The sequence below is a fragment of the Oncorhynchus keta genome, chromosome 7, assembly GCF_023373465.1.
Source record: "Oncorhynchus keta strain PuntledgeMale-10-30-2019 chromosome 7, Oket_V2, whole genome shotgun sequence".
NCBI classification, from domain to species: Eukaryota; Metazoa; Chordata; class Actinopteri; order Salmoniformes; family Salmonidae; genus Oncorhynchus; species Oncorhynchus keta.
In genome coordinates, this window is record NC_068427.1 from 6,294,065 (window position 1) to 6,314,315 (window position 20,251).

Here is a 20,251-nt window from a genome sequence, read left to right on the forward strand (position 1 = left end):
AGATGTTAGTATACATACTTTTGTATTTATCCAATTTTGCTAAACATGTCATCACAACTAGCTAGCTGCCTCATTCATTCAATCTCACATGAGTTGGCTAGCTAGCTAATTTATTCTAGCTAGCCATTGCTGGCTGGTTTGTCAAAGCTAACGGCTTACTTTTTGTTCTTTCTTTCAGGTGATGAACCAAGTGAGTAAGTCGTATCATCTTGCTAAACCCATCATGGAGGTGTCAAGTGTTGCTGTTAAGGATATCGGAATCTCACTCCATGTTAAATAATAGCTAGATGGCTAACACAGTATCCAGCTTGGAGGATATTTAATAGCTAGCTAACTGTGGCTTGTTATCAAAAGCGGAGGTGCTGTTCAGCTTAACCATCGACCCTCTAAAAATAGCATATCCAACACGTTATACTTGTATCAGCTAATATTTAACCCCTAATAATAGCAGCTAAATAGATAGCATTGACATTCATTTCAGAGACAGTTGCTCTTTGTTTTACAGAAACAGGATTTTGATGGTGAATATGTAACTAGCTAACTAGCAACTTCTTGGAACCAATAATCACTGCAGTAAACATGCACATGATGCTCCATGTAGAGAACAGAAGTCGATCTGAATCTAAAGTTGGTCGAATCAAATGTGATTATTTTATCCGATTTAAATGACCAATGCTTAGGCTTCTGGTATTTGAATAAACCCTCCTCGCAGCTGCCCATATCCCTTAAAGTTGATGTGGTTGCTACTGACAAGAAGCACATGGCTGAGCTCTTTAATCACCACTTCAATTAGTCAGGATTCCTATTTGACTCAGCCATTGCCCGTTCAACATTTCCTCATCTCCCACCCCTTCTAATGTGACTGTCCCAGATCCTTCTCCCTCTTTCCCCCCTGCCCTGCCACAAAGTTTCTCCCTGCAGGCAGTCACTGAGTGCTAAAGGAGGAGCTCCTTAAACTTGACCCCAAAAACCAGGTTTAGATCCTTCAAGGTTGCAGCTCCTATCATCACCAAGCTTATCTCTGACATTTTAACCTCTCTCCTCTCTGGGGAGGTTCCCATTGCTTGGAAGGCAGCCACAGTGTTATAGACCAATTTCTATTTTTCCCTGTTTATCAAAAGTGTTGGAAAAACATGTCAATAATCAACTGACTGGCTTTCTTAATGTCCATAGTATTCTCTCTGGTATGCAATCTGGTTTCCACTCAGGTTATGGATGTGTCACTGCAACCTTAAAGGTCCTCAATGATGTCACCATTGCCCTTCATTCTGAGTAATGTTGTGCTGCTATTTTTATTGACTTGGCCAAAGCTTTTGATACGGTAGACCATTCTGTTCTTGTTGGCCGGCTAAGGAGTATTGGTGTCTGAGGGGTCTTTGGCCTGGTTTGCTAACTACCTCTCTCAAAGAGTGCAGAGTATAAAGTCAAAACACCTGTTGTCTCAGCCACTGCCTGTCACCAAGGGAGCACCCCAAGGCTAGGAAGCTCTCTCATCCATATATATGCAGATGATATACTCAGCTGGTCCCTCCCTGGATTTTGTGTTAAACGCTCTACAACGAAGCTTTCTTAGTGTCCAACAAGCTTTCTCTGCCCTTAACCTTGTTCTGAACACCTCCAAAACAAAGGTCATGTGGTTTGGTAAGAAGAATGCCCCTCTCCCCACAGGTGTGATTACTACCTCTGAGGGTTTAGAGCTTGAGGTAGTCACCTCATACAAGTACTTGGGAGTATGGCTAGACGGTACACAGTCCTTCTCTCAGCACATATCAAAGCTGCAGGCTAAAGTTAAATCTAGACTTGGTTTCCTCTATCGTAAATAGCTCCTCTTTCACCCTAAGCTGCCAAACTAACCCTAATTCAGATGACTATCCCACCCATGCTTGATTAGAGACTTAATTTATAAATTGGCTGGTAAGGATGCTCTCGAGCGACTAATGTTCTGTACCATTCGGCCATCAGATTTGCCACCAATGCACCTTATAGGACACATCACTGCACTCTTCTGTAAACTGGTCATCTCTGAATACCTGTCATGAGACCCACTGGTTGATGCTTATTTATAAAACCCTCTTAGGCCTCACTCCCCCCTATCTGAGATATCTACTGCAGCCCTCATCCTCCACATACAACACCCGTTCTGCCAGTCACATTCTGTTAAAGGTTCCCAAAGCACACACATCCCTGAGTCGCTCGTCTTCTCAGTTTTCTGCAGCTAGCGCCTGGAACGAGCTTCAAACTGGACAGTTTTATCTCAATCTCTTCATTCAAAGACTCAATCATGGACAATACTGACAATTGTGGCTGCTTTGCTTGATGTATTGTTGTTTCTACCTTCTTGCCCTTTGTGCTGCTGTCTGTGGCCAGTAATGTTTGTAGCCTGTTTTATGCTGCTGCCATGTTGTGCTGCTGCCATGCTGTTATCATGTTGTGTTGCTACCATACTGTGTTGTCGTCGTAGGTCTTTCTTTATGTAGTGATGTGTTTTGTCCTATATTTTTATTTAATTTATCCCAAGGCCTTTTGGTAGACCGTCATTGTAAATAAGAATTTGTTCTTAACTGACTTGCCTAGTTAAATAATAAATACATTTGGTGTGCTTTGCTGAAAGGATAGTGTGGCAGCTACAATAATGATTTGTATTTACTATTTAACCTTTATTTAACTAGGCAAGTCAGTTAAGAACAAATTCTTATTTAGAACGAAGGCCTACCACGGCAAAACCCTAACCCCGTCGACGCTGGGCTTATTGTGCTCCACCCTATAGGACTCCCAATCATGGCCGGTTGTGATACTGCCTGGAATCGAACCAGGGTCTGTAGTGATACCTCTAGCACTGAGATGCAGTACCTTAGACCGCTGTTCCAGTCGGGAGCCCAAATGATAACCTGCTGATTTACTCATGTTCATATCCTCATTTTATATTTTAGCAAGTTAAAACATTCCTGAGATTTGCCCTGTCCATTGCTTTCCTATTTTCTATTTTCATGCATGATGATTTAACTCCAATATTCTTCCCCAAGTTCCTGCGACAGTTGGGTTTGCTGCCGACCTGGCAGTTTGGCGACGTGTATGGGATGGACCCAGAGCTTCTGAGCATGGTGCCCAGGCCTGTGTGTGCTGTCCTGTTGCTCTTCCCTGTCACAGAGAAGGTAGGTCTGCTCCAGCTTCTCCAACCTAATGTGTGTTTGTTTGACTTAGGCAATTTAGTTAAAAGGAGTCACAGCTGGTGCCGTCTTCTATGCTGTGCCAAAAAATACTCTTGTCTTGATTGGTCCACCTGTGTTTTCAGCAAGTGTGAAATGTTCTTTTACACTTAAATGATTTGACAGTCAAATATAGACAGTCAAATATACGGGTAACCGCATGTAGACTTGTGGTTTTTGCCGGTGTTCACCACAGGTGCATTCTGCAATAATTTTGTATTTTATAAATGTATTTATTAACATTCTAGAATTGTTAAAATATACATTCAGCCCCAGTAACTACAGTAGAATATAATGGAATATCATCGATAGAACACATAAGTTAGGAAAACATGACACACTTTCCCTCTCCCATTTTGCAGTATGAGTCTTTCAGGCTAGAGGAGGAGGCCAAGATCAAGGCCCAGGGCCAGGATGTCTCCCCAGATGTCTACTTCATGAAGCAGACAATCGGCAACGCCTGTGGAACAATAGGCTTAATTCACGCTGTAGCCAACAACCAGGAACATCTGGAATTTGGTACGTGGCTGTCACACCCTGGATGAAGTTTCCCCTACGTACAGATCTAGGATCAGCTTTCCTCCCCCAATCCCAATGAAAAACCCTACATCACCGATCACAGGGCGGTGACTGTCTTTATTGAGATGGCGAGGGAGAAAAGGGCATGCTCACAGTTTGACAATGTCAAATTACTGTAGTCCATGATGGTTTTGATGAATTGAAAAAATGAGGATGTGAAAAATGTAATTGTGTTTTCGTTCAGGAAAAGTATTTCCAGAGCCATGTTCAGTTGCAAAACATTCTCAAACACTGCAGATAGAAAATCCATGAATAGAGCCGGCGTTATTCCTCCAACACATCCTGCTGAATGCGCCCCAGGTTGTTAGTTATAGCTGGCTAATGAGGTAACATGACTGAACAAGGTGTAGCCTAATCAAATGGTTAACAGTCTGATCCGCAAGTAGCCTAGTTTTAGAACGGCCCGCGATATGCTTTATGAATGCAACATTCGGCCCGCCAATGTGCGACAGAAGAGAAGAAAGCATAGCTCTGGTTTTATGGATCATATCTTTTGAACAATAAGGGCTAGAATCAAGGTCAGAATTTTTTTTTTTTTCTCTGAGGAAAAGGAGGAGACTTGGCTACGTTGGTTACACAACCTGGCTATGAAATGCAGTGGGGACAGTTGAGCGAGACTACAAGTTCAAAGACGGCCTACTTTTCTATACTAAAAGGGAGAAAAACATAGACTGTTGTTTTTACGATTGAACTCAATGCTGCTTTTGTCTTTAATTTCGTAAGGCTGCTTGTTTCTGAACCAGGCAAAGGGTATAGAAGGCTGGTGGTCACTGGTTAGCTACCGGGAAGCAAGAGAGTCGCCTGTGCCGTGTGTATAATCTGAGCCTTAGCGGTGCCTGTCTGCCCACACACATTGCTTGCTCACCAGCTGATGTAGTCTGTGTGGCGCGTCCTTCCTACTGCTGAGCAGAACTGCTGCCAATATGAATTGTGCTTGTCAATGAAAAGCTCTTAATCTCTCCCGAAACTCTTGTCCAGTTAGTAGTCAGATTTTAGTCAAAGATCATTTCATCTCTTCTCATTTTAGTCAACTGAAATTCTTTTGGTTATTTTTTTTGGGGTCTATTTAGTCAGTTATTAGTCTCGTCAATTGCCACTGAAAAGTAAGTGTTTGGCGAATATTTTAGTAACTTTCTGTTGACGAAATGAACACTGCTCAGTGATACAACTTTCTGTATGTTTCATGCTTATGTCTACTCGTCCTCCCAGAGACTGACTCTCCACTGAAGATGTTCCTGGTTCAGTCCACTAAACTGAGCCCAGAGAACAAGGCCACCTTCCTGGAGAAAGATGAGGTATTTCCATCAATCTTCACCATACAAAGATGATCATTTATCAGATTGGCACAAGTGGGTCAAGACTATTGTTTAGAAACATACCAGGGTGTGCCTGTAATAAGTGGTGGCCACGATGACAATGTACTGAGTGGATGGTGTCATTCTAGCCATGGGGAAATTATGTGATTGAAATTGAAGTGGATGATTTCTTCCTTTACAGAGCATCCGTGTTACACATGAATCTAGTGCACAGGAAGGACAGACCGAGGTGAGTATTCATTTGAAGGGTTTTTCCTTTTCTAGAACAACTTAATTTGAGTTAATTTTGAACATGGTCAAAGGCAGTCAATACGTAACACCTTTTTGAAAGAGAGTGAAAGGGGGAGCTACTACCTAAACTTGTCCTTTGTAAACTCTTGTTTTTGTTTTCTATTTTCCCATACTGAACATGACCCAGTTGTGCTTTTATCTTTTGTTTTATAGGCACCAAGCTTGGATGAAAAAGTGGACTTGCATTTCATTGCCTTTGTGAATGTTGGGGGACATTTATATGAACTGGGTAAGTGAAACACCCCTTTCCACTTGAAATGTTTTGTTGTAGACCTCTCAATAGTAGGAATAAGATACACAGAAATGGGTTTGGTAACACTTCTTATGAATAACCTCTTCAAAATGCCTTGTAAGCACATTTTATAATGCGTTTATAGCGGATGTGTGGGTTAATTTCCCCAAGGGATCATTTTCTTTTGGTCTATTGGTCAAGACATTGGTTTCTCCTGTGGGAGACCAGGGTTCAGATCCCACCTGTGATTGGCCCCCAACGTGGGGTGGCGTCTCGTGAAAAGGCTCATGGTCAGTCAGCCTCAGCCCAAGGGGAAATTTCCTTCAGATCCCGTCCGTGACATGTTCATGAGCCCCATAAGTTATTAAAAACATGCTTATAATGCATTATTAAGAGGGTCTTCTTAGGAAGGGTTTACCATGAGTTTTCTATGCATGTGATCCACATTACAATGGGATTGTTCTGAGACTTGCCCAGTCATTGCAGTGTGAAATTGATCATGTGCAGTAGCATTTGTTTCTCATCTTGTGTTTTCTCTCAAGATGGCCGCAAGCCTTTCCCTATTGCCCATGGGAAAACATCAGAAGTCCGCTTTCTTGAGGTAAACGACTAATCAATGCATCTCATTGTAAAGTCTCGACGCAATGATGGTTTGGTAGAGGCAACCACGGCCTTGGTTGAATAAGTGGCGACTATTCAGAAATAGTTTCCGTGTTGATTACTGATATTTCCATATTCAGTAGGTGTACCTTTACCTGCATTGTTATAATCATGGGTGGAATTGGAAAGGGAAATCACTCTGGGAACTTACTTATCTAATCCACAAGAGTGCACCACTGTATCTGCTCTGCAGCCCTCTGGGAATCGCCAGGAATTCAGATCCAAACACATTTTTACATTTTGAAGTTACTTTCACTTTGGAACTCGGTTCCCATTGAGAACAGTCTAAAGCAGAAGCATAACATGTAATTACACTTCAAAGTCAGAGTGGACGGCAAGTAGGCCTACAGTAGGAATATCAATGACAATAGTCAACTCACTTCGATTGCAGCATTTGGAGTTGCATTGAAAAGAGATTTGCTCTGACTTTGTTGGGCAGTGTAAACATTAATAAAGGTCTGGGGCTTGTTCAGAAGGTTAATAGATTTTCAGATTTAAACATTTTTTATAACATTTTTATATCTTTTGATTTACTTCTAGTATATTTTATCACCACACTTCAGCAAATTCAATGAATATTCCCATAGGCAGCTGTCCTGCATGTTGACTTTCATATGCTTTAAGTGACATTGCTATGGAGTTGCAAAACTCTTCCATTTCGCTTAACAAAAATCAAGCCATGAAGTGAGTTGTGCAAAATGTTGATTGTCGTTAAGGAGGAAGAATGTGCCCAGGTCGTTGTCTGTTGATGTGCAATCAAAATGTTGAGCTGAAGTATGGGATCATCGCACTTCAAACTGAGATGGCACAACTAGAGGTCGACCGATTATGGTTTTTAACGCCGATACCGATTTATTGGAGGACAAAAACAGCAGATCGGCTTTTAAAATAGTCCGATTTTAATTTAATTTATTTGTAATGACAATTACAATAATACTGAATGAACACTTATTTTAAGTTAATATAATACATCAATAAAATCAATTTAGCCTCATAAATAATGAAACATGTTCAATTTGGTTTAAATAATGCAAAAACAGTGTTAGAGAAGAAAGTAAAAGTGCAATATGTGCCATGTCATGAGCTCATATTTACTCGAGGCATACATGACAGCGTAGGAATAGCCTATAAGTGTTTTTCATTTATTTTTGTATCTTATGTATTCATTCAATTTCACAGTACGGACCAAACAGAGGTGCCTGTACTCAACACCCCTAGTTTGCGCTAATAATTAGGACCCTGGTTCTAATCGTATAATGTATCGAGGTGTATTTGTTTTGTCTGTGTTGCAGGATGCAACAGAGGTGTGTAAGACATTCATGGCTCGGGACCCCCAGGAGCTTCGCTTCACAGTGGTGGCCCTGTCCAAGGCATGAACACGGCACTCGCCGAACAAGAGAAGAAAATACGACTGCCAATCATTCTCAAGTGCTGAATTTTGTTAGCTCATTAGCATTTTTACTGAATAGGTTAGCATGTGGTATGATGACAAAAGGTTAACTGTAAAAATATATATAATTAAAGTAAGCTAAGCTTGCGAGGAATCAGTAGCCTGGTTCTAAAAACGATTCGATTGTCAGATTAAAAGTTGTCATGCAACTGAAAGTTATTGAAGTGTGTGCCATCACTACTTCCCCATTGCCCCTTAGTACTTTGAATGATTTAGGCTGAAGTTGCTCCGAGACACTGTCCTTGGGTCAGTTTTGCAACCCAACTTATGGGTAAGGTGATCCTAAATCTGTACATAGGGAAACCTTCACCCACCCCAGATCACTTACAATGCTGCAGTATTACTGTAGTGGTAATTGAGCTTTCAGTTGGACTATTCTGACCCTGCACTAAAGTATACAGGCCATTAGGCACTGGACAATTGCTCTGATTTCCAATCTTGTGTAACCTTTCAAAGATGATACTGACAGCTGTGGTAAGGTGTATGCAAAAATTCCATTCTAACAGGATTTTTTTTGTTTTTTCCTCTGCAGATATTAGAAATGCAGAAAAGTGCCCGTTTCATTGGCTTGCAATGTATTGAACAATGTATTTAAAGACCCAATGCAGATATATTTTTCTCTATTAAACCATTTCTCTTAACAATTAAGTACCATACTTAATTTTCAATTAAAATTCTAAAAAATAAACCTGAAATTGCTTCTTAGCAAGAGCAATTTCTCAAGCAGGAATATTGCTAGGACTGAGTGGGGAAGGGAAAACTGAAAACACGCTGTTATTGGCAGAGGTTTGGAACTCTTTTTCTTATTGGTGATGTCACCAGGCAGAACAAAACTCCGTCCCACCAAAACCGGCTCAAATTTCAGGTGGTCTTTTCAAAAAGCTCTTACACTAACAGGGCATTCTCATTTTCACAGTACACTTCCAACCTCATTGTGTGGAAATGTATATAAAACCGGAAAATCAGTTTTGACTGCAATGGGCCTTTACGTATGTTTTGATGGTTGATTGACATGGGGAGTGGTAAAAAGACGTGATATAGCTACTACCACTGACATGGTGCCTACCTTTTGTAAAAACTGGCAAATTAAAATACCAAAATGGTTGAAATCTTACTTTGTGATTTCACTCGCACACACCCTATCTATCATGTAACCAAATGACTAAGAAGAGTACATATTTTACCTTGGTTTTCATAATAAAAACAAAATATGATATACATATTTAATTTAATGAAAACAACAAACCTTACTTAGTCACTTGGCTACATGTAATATAATACACATTTTCATAACTGCCTTGTTAGAATGTCACATGTTACTTATATTTTGGGGAGGGTTACAGGTACGATGTTTAAATTCATATTTGATAATCTGTTATATTTGACACGTACCTGTGGGCTGCCACTCAAAAGAAGAAAAAAAAAAAGCTACAAACTTTTGGTAATATTTTTAAGTTTAGGTAATAATTCTGTGTATACAGTGCATTTGGAAAGTGTTCAGACCTCTTACATTTTTACACATTTTATGTTAGCCTTATTCTAGAATTGATCATTTTTTTCCCCTTAATTAATCTACCCCTAATACCCAATAATGACAAAAACAGGTTTTACATTTTTTTCGTGAATTTATAAAACTGAAATATCACATTTTACGTAAGTATTCAGATCCTGCACTTAGTACTTTGTTGAAGCAGTGATTACAGCCTCGTCTTCATAACGCTACAAGCTTGGGACACTTGTATTTGAGGAGTTTCTCTGCAGATCCTCAAGCTCTCAGTTTGGTTGGGGATCGTCGCTGCACAGATATTTTTAGGTCTCCAGAGATGTTCAGTCTGGCTCTGCCACTCAAGGATATTCAGAGGTTTGGTTTCCTGGGTTGTCTTGGCTGTGTGCTTAGGGTCGTTGTCCTGTTGGAAGGTGAAACTTTGGCCCAGTCTGAGGTCCTGAGCGCTCTGGAGCAGGTTATCAAGGATTTCTCTGTTTATTTTATTTTTTTTGTACTTTTTAAATAAAATTTGACCCTTTTTTCTCCCCAATTCCGTAGTGTCCAATTGTTGTAGTGGCTACTATCTTGTCTCATCGCTACAACTCCTGTACGGGCTCGGGAGAGACGAAGGTTGAAAGTCATGCGTCCTCCGATACACAACCCAACAGGAAACACTGTGCACCTGGCAACCTTGGCTAGCGCGCACTGCACCCGGCCCGCCACAGGTCCGCTGGGCGATGCACAATTGGCCTAGGGCTTGGTTGGTAGGGATGTGCTTGTCTTGTCGCTGGTGTGCGTCCCTACCAACCAAGCCCTCCCTAGGCCAATTGTGCATTGTGCATTACGACAGAGCCTGGGTGCGAACCCAGGGTCTCTGATGGCACAGCTGGCGCTGCAGTACAGCGCCCTTAACCACTGCGCCACCCAGGAGGCCCTGCTCTGTTTATTTTTCCCTCAATCCTGACTAGTCTCAAAGTCCCTGCCGTTGACAAACACCCCACAGCATGATGCTGCCACCACCATGCTTCACTGTAGGGATGGTGCCAGGTTTCCTCCAGACCTGACTCTTGGCATTCAGGCCAAATAATTCAATATTGGTTTCATCAGACCAGAGAATCTTGTTTCTCACAGCCAGAATCCTTTAGGTGCCTTTTGGCAAACTCCAAGTGGGTTGTCATGTGCCTTTTACTAAGGAGTGGCTTCCGTCTGGCCACTCTACCATAAAGGCCTGATTGGTGGAGTGCTGCAGAGATGGTTGTCTTTCTGGAAGGTTCTCCCTTGGTCACCTCCCTGACCAAGGTCCTCCTCCCCCATTTACTTGGTTTGCCCGGGCGGCCAACTCTAGGAAGAGTCTTGGGGGTTCCAAACTTCTTCCACTTAAGAAGGATGGAGGCCACTGTTCTTGGGGACCTTCAATGCTGTAGACATTTTTTGGTACCCTTCCCCAGATTTGTGCCTCAGCACAATCCTGTCTCGGAGCTCTGCGGACAATTCTTTCGACCTCATGGCTTGGTTTTTTCCCCTGACATGCACTGTCAACTGTGGGACCATATATAGACCGGTGTGTTTCTTTGCAAATCGTGTCGAATCAATTAAATTTACCAAAGGTGGATCCCCAAGTGGTAAAAAAATCTCAAGGATGATCAATGGAAACAGGATGCACCTGAGCTCAATTTTGAGTCTCATAGGAAAGGGTCTGAATAATTATATAAATAAGTTATATATTTTTATTTGTAATACGTTTGCAAACATTTCTAAACCTGTTTTCGCTCTGTCATTATGGGGTATTGTGTGTAGATTGAGGGAAAACATTTTTTAAATACATTTTAGAATAAAGCTGTAACAAAATGTGGGAAAAGGAAAGAGGTCTGAATAATTTCAGAATGCACTGTACAGGAAAATAAAAGGAAACCCAAACTTCCCATCCCATTCCCCAACCCCTCCCAGCCAATGTCGCCAACGTCTCCAACCCAGCCAACGTCCCCAACCCAGCCAACGTCCCCAACCCCACGCAGCCAACCCTACCCATCCCATTCCTCAACCACACCCAGCCAACGTCTCCAACCCCACACATGCCATTCCCCAACCCCACCCAGCCAACATCTCCAACCCCACCCAGCCAATGTCCCCAACCCCACCCAGCCAACGTCCCCAACCCCACCCACCCATCCCATTCCCCAACCCAACCCAGCCAATTTTCCCAACCCCACCCAGCCAACGTCCCCAACCCCACACAGCCAACCACACCCAGCCAACGTCCCCAACCCCACCCACCCAGCCAATGTTCCCAACCCCACCCAGCCAACGTCCCCAACACAACACACGGCCAACCACACCCAGCCAACGTCTCCAACCCCACCCAGCCAATGTTCCCAACACAACACACGGCCAACCACACCCAGCCAACGTCTCCAACCCCACCCATCCCAACCCCACCCAGCCCCACCCAGCCAACGTCCCCAGCTCCACCCGTCCCATTCCACCAACCCCACCCCACCCGTCCAATTCCCAACCCCACCCAGCCAACGTCCCCAACCCCACCCAGCCAACGTCCCTAACCCCACCCAACCCATTCCCCACCCAGCCAACGTCCCCAGCCCCACCCATCCCATTCCCCAACCAGCCAACATCCCCAGCCAACGTCCCCAGCCCCACCCGTCCCATTCCCCCAACCCCACCCAGCCAATGTCTCCAACCCCACACAGCCAACGTCTCCAACCCCACACAGCCAACGTCTCCATCCAAACATCCCATTCCCCCAACCCCACCCAGCCAATGTCCCCTACCCAGCTAACGTCTCCATGAAGGAGCTGTAAAGTAACGTAGATGCGAAGTATTGCATATTTCCATTCATGAATTTTGAAATTCATTTTCTAACTTTGTCCCAAAAGTGTTTAACTGCAGTGTATGGAGCCAATTTGAATTCTAAAGAATTAGCCGAAAAGGTATAAATGATTGTTTTATTTTATTTAACTAGGCAAGTCAGTTTAAAAACAAATTCTTATTTACAATGACGGTCTACCAAAAGGTCTCCTGCAGGGACGGGGGATAAAATAAAAATTAAGACGAGAGACACCACAACACTAAATAAAGAGATACCTAAGACGAACATAGCATGTTAGCAACACCACATGACAACAACATGGTAGCAGCACAAAACATTTTACAAACATTATTGGGCACAGAAAACAGCACGAAGGTAGAGACAACAATACATCATGCAAAGCAACCACAACTGTCAAGAGTGTCCGTGATTTGGATTAATCCCCTCTACCACACGGAACCCCACTAATCTACTGACGGAACGCAAGAGGTGGCTAACAACAGACCTCCATCCTATGCTAGCTTGCTACTGATGGCCTGGCTAGCTGTCTAAATCGCCGTGACCCCCAACCAACCTCTCCACTCACTGGACCCTTTTGATCACTCGACTAAGGATGCCTCTCCTTAATGTCAATATGTCTTGTCCATTGCTGTTCTGGTTAGTGTTTATTGGCTTATTTCACTGTAGAGACTCTAGTCCTGCTCACTATACCTTATCCAACTTATTAGTTCCACCACCCACACATGCAATGACATCTCCTGGTTTCAATGATGATTCTAGAGACAATATCTCTCTCTTCATCACTCAATACCTAGGTTTACCTCCACTGTATTCACATCCTACCATACCTTTGTCTGTACATTATACCTAGATGCTATTTTATCACCCCCAGAAACCTCTTTTTACTCTCTGTTCCAGACGTTCTAGACGACCAATTCTTATTGCTTTTAGCCGCACCCTTATTCTTCTCCTCCTATGTTCCTCTGGCGATGTAGAGGTGAATCCAGGCCCTGCAGTGCCTAGCTCCACTCCTATTCCCCAGGCGCTCTCTTTTGATGACTTCTGTAACCGTAATAGCCTTGGTTTCATGCATGTTAACATTAGAAGCCTCCTCCCTAAGTTTGTTCTATTCACTGCTTTAGCACACTCTGCCAACCCGGATGTTCTAGCTGTGTCTGAATCCTGGCTTAGGAAGACCACCAAAAATTCAGAAATTTTAATTCCAAACTACAACATTTTCAGACAAGATAGAACTGCCAAAGGGGGCGGTGTTGCAATCTACTGCAAAGATAGCCTGCAGAGTTCTGTCCTACTATCCAGGTCTGTACCCAAACAATTTGAACTTCTACTTTTAAAAATCCACCTCTCTAAAAACAAGTCTCTCACCGTTGCCGCCTGCTATAGACCACCCTCTGCCCCCAGCTGTGCTCTGGACACCACCATGTGAACTGATTGCCCCCATCTATCTTCAGAGCTCGTGCTGCTAGGCGACCTAAACTGGAACATGCTTAACACCCCAGCCATCCTACAATCTAAACTTGATGCCCTCAATCTCACACAAATGATCAATGAACCTACCAGGAACCCCCCCAAAGCCTTAAACACGGGCACCCTCATAGATATCATCCTAACCAACTTCCCCTCTAAATACACCCCTGCTGTCTTCAACCAAGATCTCAGCGATCACTGCCTCATTGCCTGCATCCGTAATGGGTCAGCGGTCAAACGACCTCCACTCATCACTGTAAAACGCTCCCTGAAACACTTCAGCGAGCAGGCCTTTCTAATCGACCTGGCCGGGGTATCCTGGAAGCATATTGATCTCATCCCGTCAGTAGAGGATGCCTGGATATTTTAAAAAAATGCCTTCCTAACCATCTTAAATAAACATGCCGCATTCAAGAAATTTAGAACCAGGAACAGATATAGCCCTTGGTTCTCCCCAGACCTGACTGCCCTTAACCAACACAAAAACATCCTATGGCGTTCTGCATTAGCATCGAACAACCCCCGTGATATGCAGCTGTTCAGGGAAGCTAGAAACTGTTATACACAGGCAGTTAGAAAAGCCAAGGCTCGCTTTTTCAAGCAGAAATTTGCTTCCTGCAACACTAACTCAAAAAAGTTCTGGGACACTGTAAAGTCCATGGAGAATAAGAACACCTCCTCCCAGCTGCCCACTGCACTGAAGATAGGAAACACTGTCACCACTGATAAATCCACCATAATTGAGAATTTCAATAAGCATTTTTCTACGGCTGGCCATGCTTTCCACCTGGCTACTCCTACCCCGGTCAACAGCACTGCACCCCCAACAGCAACTCGCCCAAGCCTCCCCCATTTCTCCTTCTCCCAAATCCATTCAGCTGATGTTCTGAAAGAGCTGAAAAATCTGGACCCCTACAAATCAGCCGGGCTAGACAATCTTGACCCTTTCTTTCTAAAATTATCTGCCAAAATTGTTGCCACCCCTATTACTAGCCTGTTCAACCTCTCTTTCGTGTCGTCTGAGATTCCCAAAGATTGGAAAGCAGCTGCGGTCATCCCCCTCTTCAAAGGGGGGGACACTCTTGACACAAACTGCTACAGACCTATATCTATCCTACCATGCCTACCAAGGTCTTCGAAGCCAAGTCAACAAACAGATTACCGACCATTTCGAATCTCACCATACCTTCTCTGCTATGCAATCTGGTTTCAGAGCTGGTCATGGGTGCACCTCAGCCACGCTCAAGGTCCTAAACGATATATTAACCGCCATCGACAAGAAACATTACTGTGCAGCCGTATTCATTGATCTGGCCAAGGCTTTCGACTCTGTCAATCACCACATCCTCATCGGCAGACTCAACAGCCTTGGTTTCTCAAATGATTGCCTCGCCTGGTTCACCAACTACTTCTCTGATAGAGTTCAGTGTGTCAAATCGGAGGGTCTGCTGTCCGGACCTCTGGCAGTCTCTATGGGGGTGCCACAGGGTTCAATTCTTGGACCGACTCTCTTCTCTGTATACATCAATGAGGTCGCTCTTGCTGCTGGTGAGTCTCTGATCCACCTCTACGCAGACGACACCATTCTGTATACTTCCGGCCCTTCTTTGGACACTGTGTTAACAACCCTCCAGACAAGCCTCAATGCCATACAACTCTCCTTCCGTGGCCTCCAATTGCTCTTAAATACAAGTAAAACTAAATGCATGCTCTTCAACCGATCGCTACCTGCACCTACCCGCCTGTCCAACATCACTACTCTGGACGGCTCTGACTTAGAATACGTGGACAACTACAAATACTTAGGTGTCTGGTTAGACTGTAAACTCTCCTTCCCGACCCATATCAAACATCTCCAATCCAAATCTAGAATTGGCTTCCTATTTCGCAACAAATTCACAAAACAAATTCACTCATGCTGCCAAACATACCCTTGTAAAACTGACCATCCTACCAATCCTCAACTTTGGCGATGTCATTTACAAAATAGCCTCCAATACCCTACTCAACAAATTGGATGCAGTCTATCACAGTGCAATCCGTTTTGTCACCAAAGCCCCATATACTGGCCATGCTGCTGCTCCAGTTTCAACTGTTCTGCCTTGTTATTATTCGACCATGCTGGTCATTTATGAACATTTGAACATCTTGGCCATGTTCTGTTATAATCTCCACCCGGCACAGCCAGAAGAGGACTGGCCACCCCACATAGCCTGGTTCCTCTCTAGGTTTCTTCCTAGGTTTTGGCCTTTCTAGGGAGTTTTTCCTAGCCACCGTGCTTCTACACCTGCATTGCTTGCTGTTTGGGGTTTTAGGCTGGGTTTCTGTACAGCACTTTGAGATATCAGCTGATGTACGAAGGGCTATATAAATAAATTTGATTTGATATACTACCCACCATTGCGACCTGTACGCTCTCGTTGGCTGGCCCTCGCTTCATACTCGTCGCCAAACCCACTGGCTCCATGTCATCTACAAGACCCTGCTAGGTAAAGTCCCCTCTTATCTCAGCTCGCTGGTCACCATAGCATCTCCCACCTATAGCACATGCTCCAGCAGGTATATCTCTCTAGTCACCCCCAAAACCAATTCTTTCTTTGGCCGCCTCTTCTTCCAGTTCTCTGCTGCCAATGACTGGAAAGAACTACAAAAATCTCTGAAACTGGAAACACTTATCTCCCTCACCAGCTTTAAGCACCAACTGTCAGAGCATTTTACAGATTACTGTACCTATACATAGCCCACCTATAATTTAGCCCAAACAACTACCTCTTTCCCAACTGTATTTAATTAATTGATTTATTTTGCTCCTTTGCACCCCATTATTTTTATTTCTACTTTGCACATTCTTCCATTGCAAAACTACCATTCCAGTGCTATATTGTATTTACTTTGCCACCATGGCCTTTTTTGCCTTTACCTCCCTTCTCACCTCATTTGCTCACATTGTATATAGACTTGTTTATACTGTATTATTGACTGTATGTTTGTTTTACTCCATGTGTAACTCTGTGTCGTTGTATCTGTCAATGCTTTGCTTTATCTTGGCTAGGTCGCAATTGTAAATGAGAACTTGTTCTCAACATTCCTACCTGGTTAAATAAAGGTTAAATTTAAAAAAATAAATAATAATAAAGTCTTTGAATGAAGAGATGGACCTAAAACTGTCTAGTTTGAGTGTTTTTTGCAGCTCGTTCTAGTCGAAGTTACATCGAATTGAAAAGAGGAGCAACCCAGAGCTTTGTGGTTTTGGGGACCTTTAACAAAATGTAACTGGCCGAACGGGTGGAGGATGAGGGCTGAGAGAACTGCTCCTGAAAGTAACTAACTTTGGCCTTTCGGGTTGCCTGAGTACACTTATTTCTCATTTGCCTGAACAAGAGCCAGTCAGCCTGAGTATGTGTGCCAAACCTTTTGCCAAATGAATTTCTTGAGGGGGTGTAACTCTGCCAGATCACGGTCGAACCAGGGGCTGAACCTATTTTTAATTCTCATTGTTAACAATATCACTGAAAATATCAAGCGTCTTCCGATTTTATACCAATTTACAGAGGCCATGAAGAAAGGCTTGCTCATTAAAGTTTTTTAGTCAGCGTCTATGACAAATCAGGACAGGTGTTTCACTGAGCAGCCATTACAAACACAGACTGTGAAGCAGTGATCGCTAAGGTCACAGTTAATATCTAACAATTCACAACAATCCACACAAATCTAAAAGTAAAAGAATGGAATTAAGAAATATATAAATATTAGGACGAGCAATGTCTGAGTGGCATTGACAAAAATAACAGTAGAATACACTATGAAATTAGTAAAGCCCATATGCCACTGGTTGAGATAAAATGTAATTGTTTTGTGGCAGAACTATATGAAGTTTAATATGTTGTTGTCTTGGTCAGTTTAGCTCAGAAAATGCCACCTTCAATCCATAGGCAGACGCAGATATAGCCCTCTGCAGGCCTGGACATTTTTTTCTCTCGCAAAAGTAGTGCACTGGGCCTTTACTGTTCCTGTATTAGTGGAACAATTACAGCAGTCTGTGGCACAGCGAGAAATGTTTTTATCCCAAATTTGCAGCACCGCCACCCACCAAATATCTTCCCACGGCTAAGCCAACCCCACTTTTACATCGGCACATCAGATATTTTAAGCCAACATGTTATTCATATGCAGTGTGTTGCAGTGAATGGAATGGGTGGAGTAAGGACTCACCAGTACTCTGTATTAAACTTGTTGCCCACCACAATTAGACCAATTTACGTTTTGTAGACTCTAGTGAGTTATTCCAATTACATAGGGTATATATGCATTTTATCAAAAGTGTATTCATTAACATAAAGCCTACAACAATATATTTCAACATAACAGCATTGATGTGAACTTAAAAAAAAATGCTGGTATAAATACAATATTTAAAATAAAAGTATGTCAAATAATGTTTTTTTTTGTGTGTGGTTGCGATGATGTGAAAACCATTGTAGTGTACTCGTGTAGGTGCAAAAAACAAAATCGATATTCCCAAAGTTTAGCATGTCTTTATAGTCTTATTTTATTTTTTCAATCTAAAATCTGCGATCGTACTGCCAGCAATACATCCTTATCCCGCATTAATTATAGAACGTTGATATTTCAAGAATACCGTAAGGACAGTCTCTTTGACAAAGGACAGTCTCTGACAAAGGACAGTGTCTTTGACAAAGGACAGGAATGACAAGGAGTGGCATGTTGTTAGTTGAACAGAGACAGCAACCAGGCCAGCCAAGGTCAAATGTGCTCTCAAAGTTCTAATTCAAGACTGATAGTTCAATTTAGCTGACAGTCTCGTACCTACACCTGAGGAGGAACGACTATTATTCAAAAAAGCACCTCCAGTAAAGGATGGTGAGAGGCTAAAGTAATCACCTCTTCCGCCAGGTGGCGTGATAGATCCACGAGAAAAGTGCACGTCAAAGGTGGTGCTGTTGCTTCGGAGTGGAGGAAGAGAAACATCCTGACTTTCAAGAGGCAAGTTTCGGTCGGATGGTAAATGTACAGTTCTTTCAATACCTTCAGATAGCCCTCTTCGTCGGAAGTAGGCATCCATTGTGTTAGTAGGACCAAACAATATTGGGAATAATCTGGCGGGTGTGTAGTCGAGACCGAACAGGTAGGTAAAAATAAACTTTGGGCGCGTTCGTTAATTCACTTTGGCTATCTATTCCGGGTGCGCCAGAGTGCAGAATAATGAATTTACGAACGCACAACACCTGTTGAATATGGCCGGTGCCAGTAAACGTCGGAAAATGTAACTGCCGCCAGCAGTGCAGTTACATTCAAAAACGCTCTGGGTAACATGAAAACAGCCTAACCAGCTCTGCTTGGGCGAGTAAAATGGTCAGAGTGAGCTGTTCTCATTTGTATCGGGGAGTAACTTGCCAGTTAGTTTGGGTGCTTGACAGCGGGTGGGAGGTCAGAGCGTTCGGATCAACCCTACTCCTCGGCCAGAGCGTCTGGACCCCTACGAACGCCCAGAGCGCACTCTGCTACCCCAGAGTGGATTTACCAACACACCCGTTGTTGCGTTCTCCCAGGGTAGTATCAATAGCAAGATGAACAATGTCAAGTTACATGTGTTGATTTGTGGTGTGCCACAAATCGTGGAGTTGAGGTAAACCTAACGTTACTTGGCAATGGTGTAGAGCAGAAAAGCAGAAAAGATGCTCAACTGTTGTGCAAAGGGACGCTTGTTTGTACATATCCAAAGGATACATTTATTTTGACTGGTTTAAATCATGCAAATAGGCTACAGTACAGTATGAATAGTATTTGTATTGTAATTTTATATTTTCCGTTGCACTTGTTAACTTGGCAGCCCACTGGGCCACATCAGTTCAATGTGTAGTTTTGATTGACATTTGGTTGAGTTGTCAACTAAGGTGAAATCAACTAAAAAATGTGACCGTGTTATTTGATTTAGGTTAAAAGTCAGGTGAAAAGAATATTACTATTTTCAAATCCAATCAGTTCTCCCACTTGATTCAACATCATCACATTGCATGTTTTGGTTGAAATAATGTGGAAACAATGTTGAATGAATTCGTTTTTGCCCAGTTGGATAATAGCCTAAAAAAAATGTTTGTTTTTTTCGGCTATTTCTTTGTTGTACAAACTAGAGGACATCTAGCTGTCACATGACATTATTGATTTAATAGATGGCATATATTATTATTATATTATATTATTATTATATATTATTAATAGATCAGATCTTAGTCGTGATCTTGGAACTGTTTGATGGAGTGGCGAGAGCAATCGTCCATCAGCTGCGATGCTGCCTTCTTGGAGGCACAGATATGGGTGGAGGTAAGAAGAACCACAAAAATATTTAACTGTAAACTTTGTAGCCTTACCTCTGTCTAGTTATATTGAAAATCCACTGCACCAATTCACAGTTTCCCAAACTTGATCCTGGGTCCCCCCTTGGGTACAAGTTTTTTTCCTTTTTTTGACCTAGCACCTAGCTGATTCAAATAATCAAAGCTTGGTGATGAGTTGGTTATTTGAATCAGCTGTGAAGTGCTAGGACAAAAAGCATGAGGCCCCAGGACCACGTTTGGGAAATCCTACACTAATGGGTCCCTAAGTCCCAAAAAGGTATGTGTGTGTAAAAGGTTGGCCTAGTTTAGACTTCATTGTGGGCAGAGTTATCCAACTGAGAGCCTTCCGGATTCACTTCTGCC

General features: G+C 42.8%; 2 protein-coding genes across 3 annotated transcripts in view; both read left to right on the forward strand.

Moving 5' to 3' along the window:
• Positions 1-177: 177 nt before the first annotated feature.
• uchl3 (ubiquitin carboxyl-terminal esterase L3 (ubiquitin thiolesterase)) lies at positions 178-8,843 on the forward strand. The gene is made up of 8 exons (XM_035773112.2): positions 178-190; positions 3,024-3,152; positions 3,569-3,725; positions 4,995-5,080; positions 5,283-5,330; positions 5,546-5,621; positions 6,167-6,225; positions 7,577-8,843. Exons 1-8 carry the CDS (start codon positions 182-184, stop codon positions 7,658-7,660), a joined length of 648 nt encoding a protein of 215 aa, XP_035629005.2. The 5' UTR covers positions 178-181; the 3' UTR covers positions 7,661-8,843.
• A 9,709-nt stretch (positions 8,844-18,552) lies between these two features.
• The window catches only part of lmo7a (LIM domain 7a), a 128,511-nt gene continuing 126,812 nt past the window's right edge, over positions 18,553-20,251 (forward strand). For both annotated transcript variants that reach the window (XM_052521874.1, XM_052521875.1), the window contains exon 1: positions 18,553-18,678. The gene's annotated coding sequence lies outside the window, so the exon portion shown is untranslated. The remainder of the gene's footprint in view (positions 18,679-20,251) is intronic.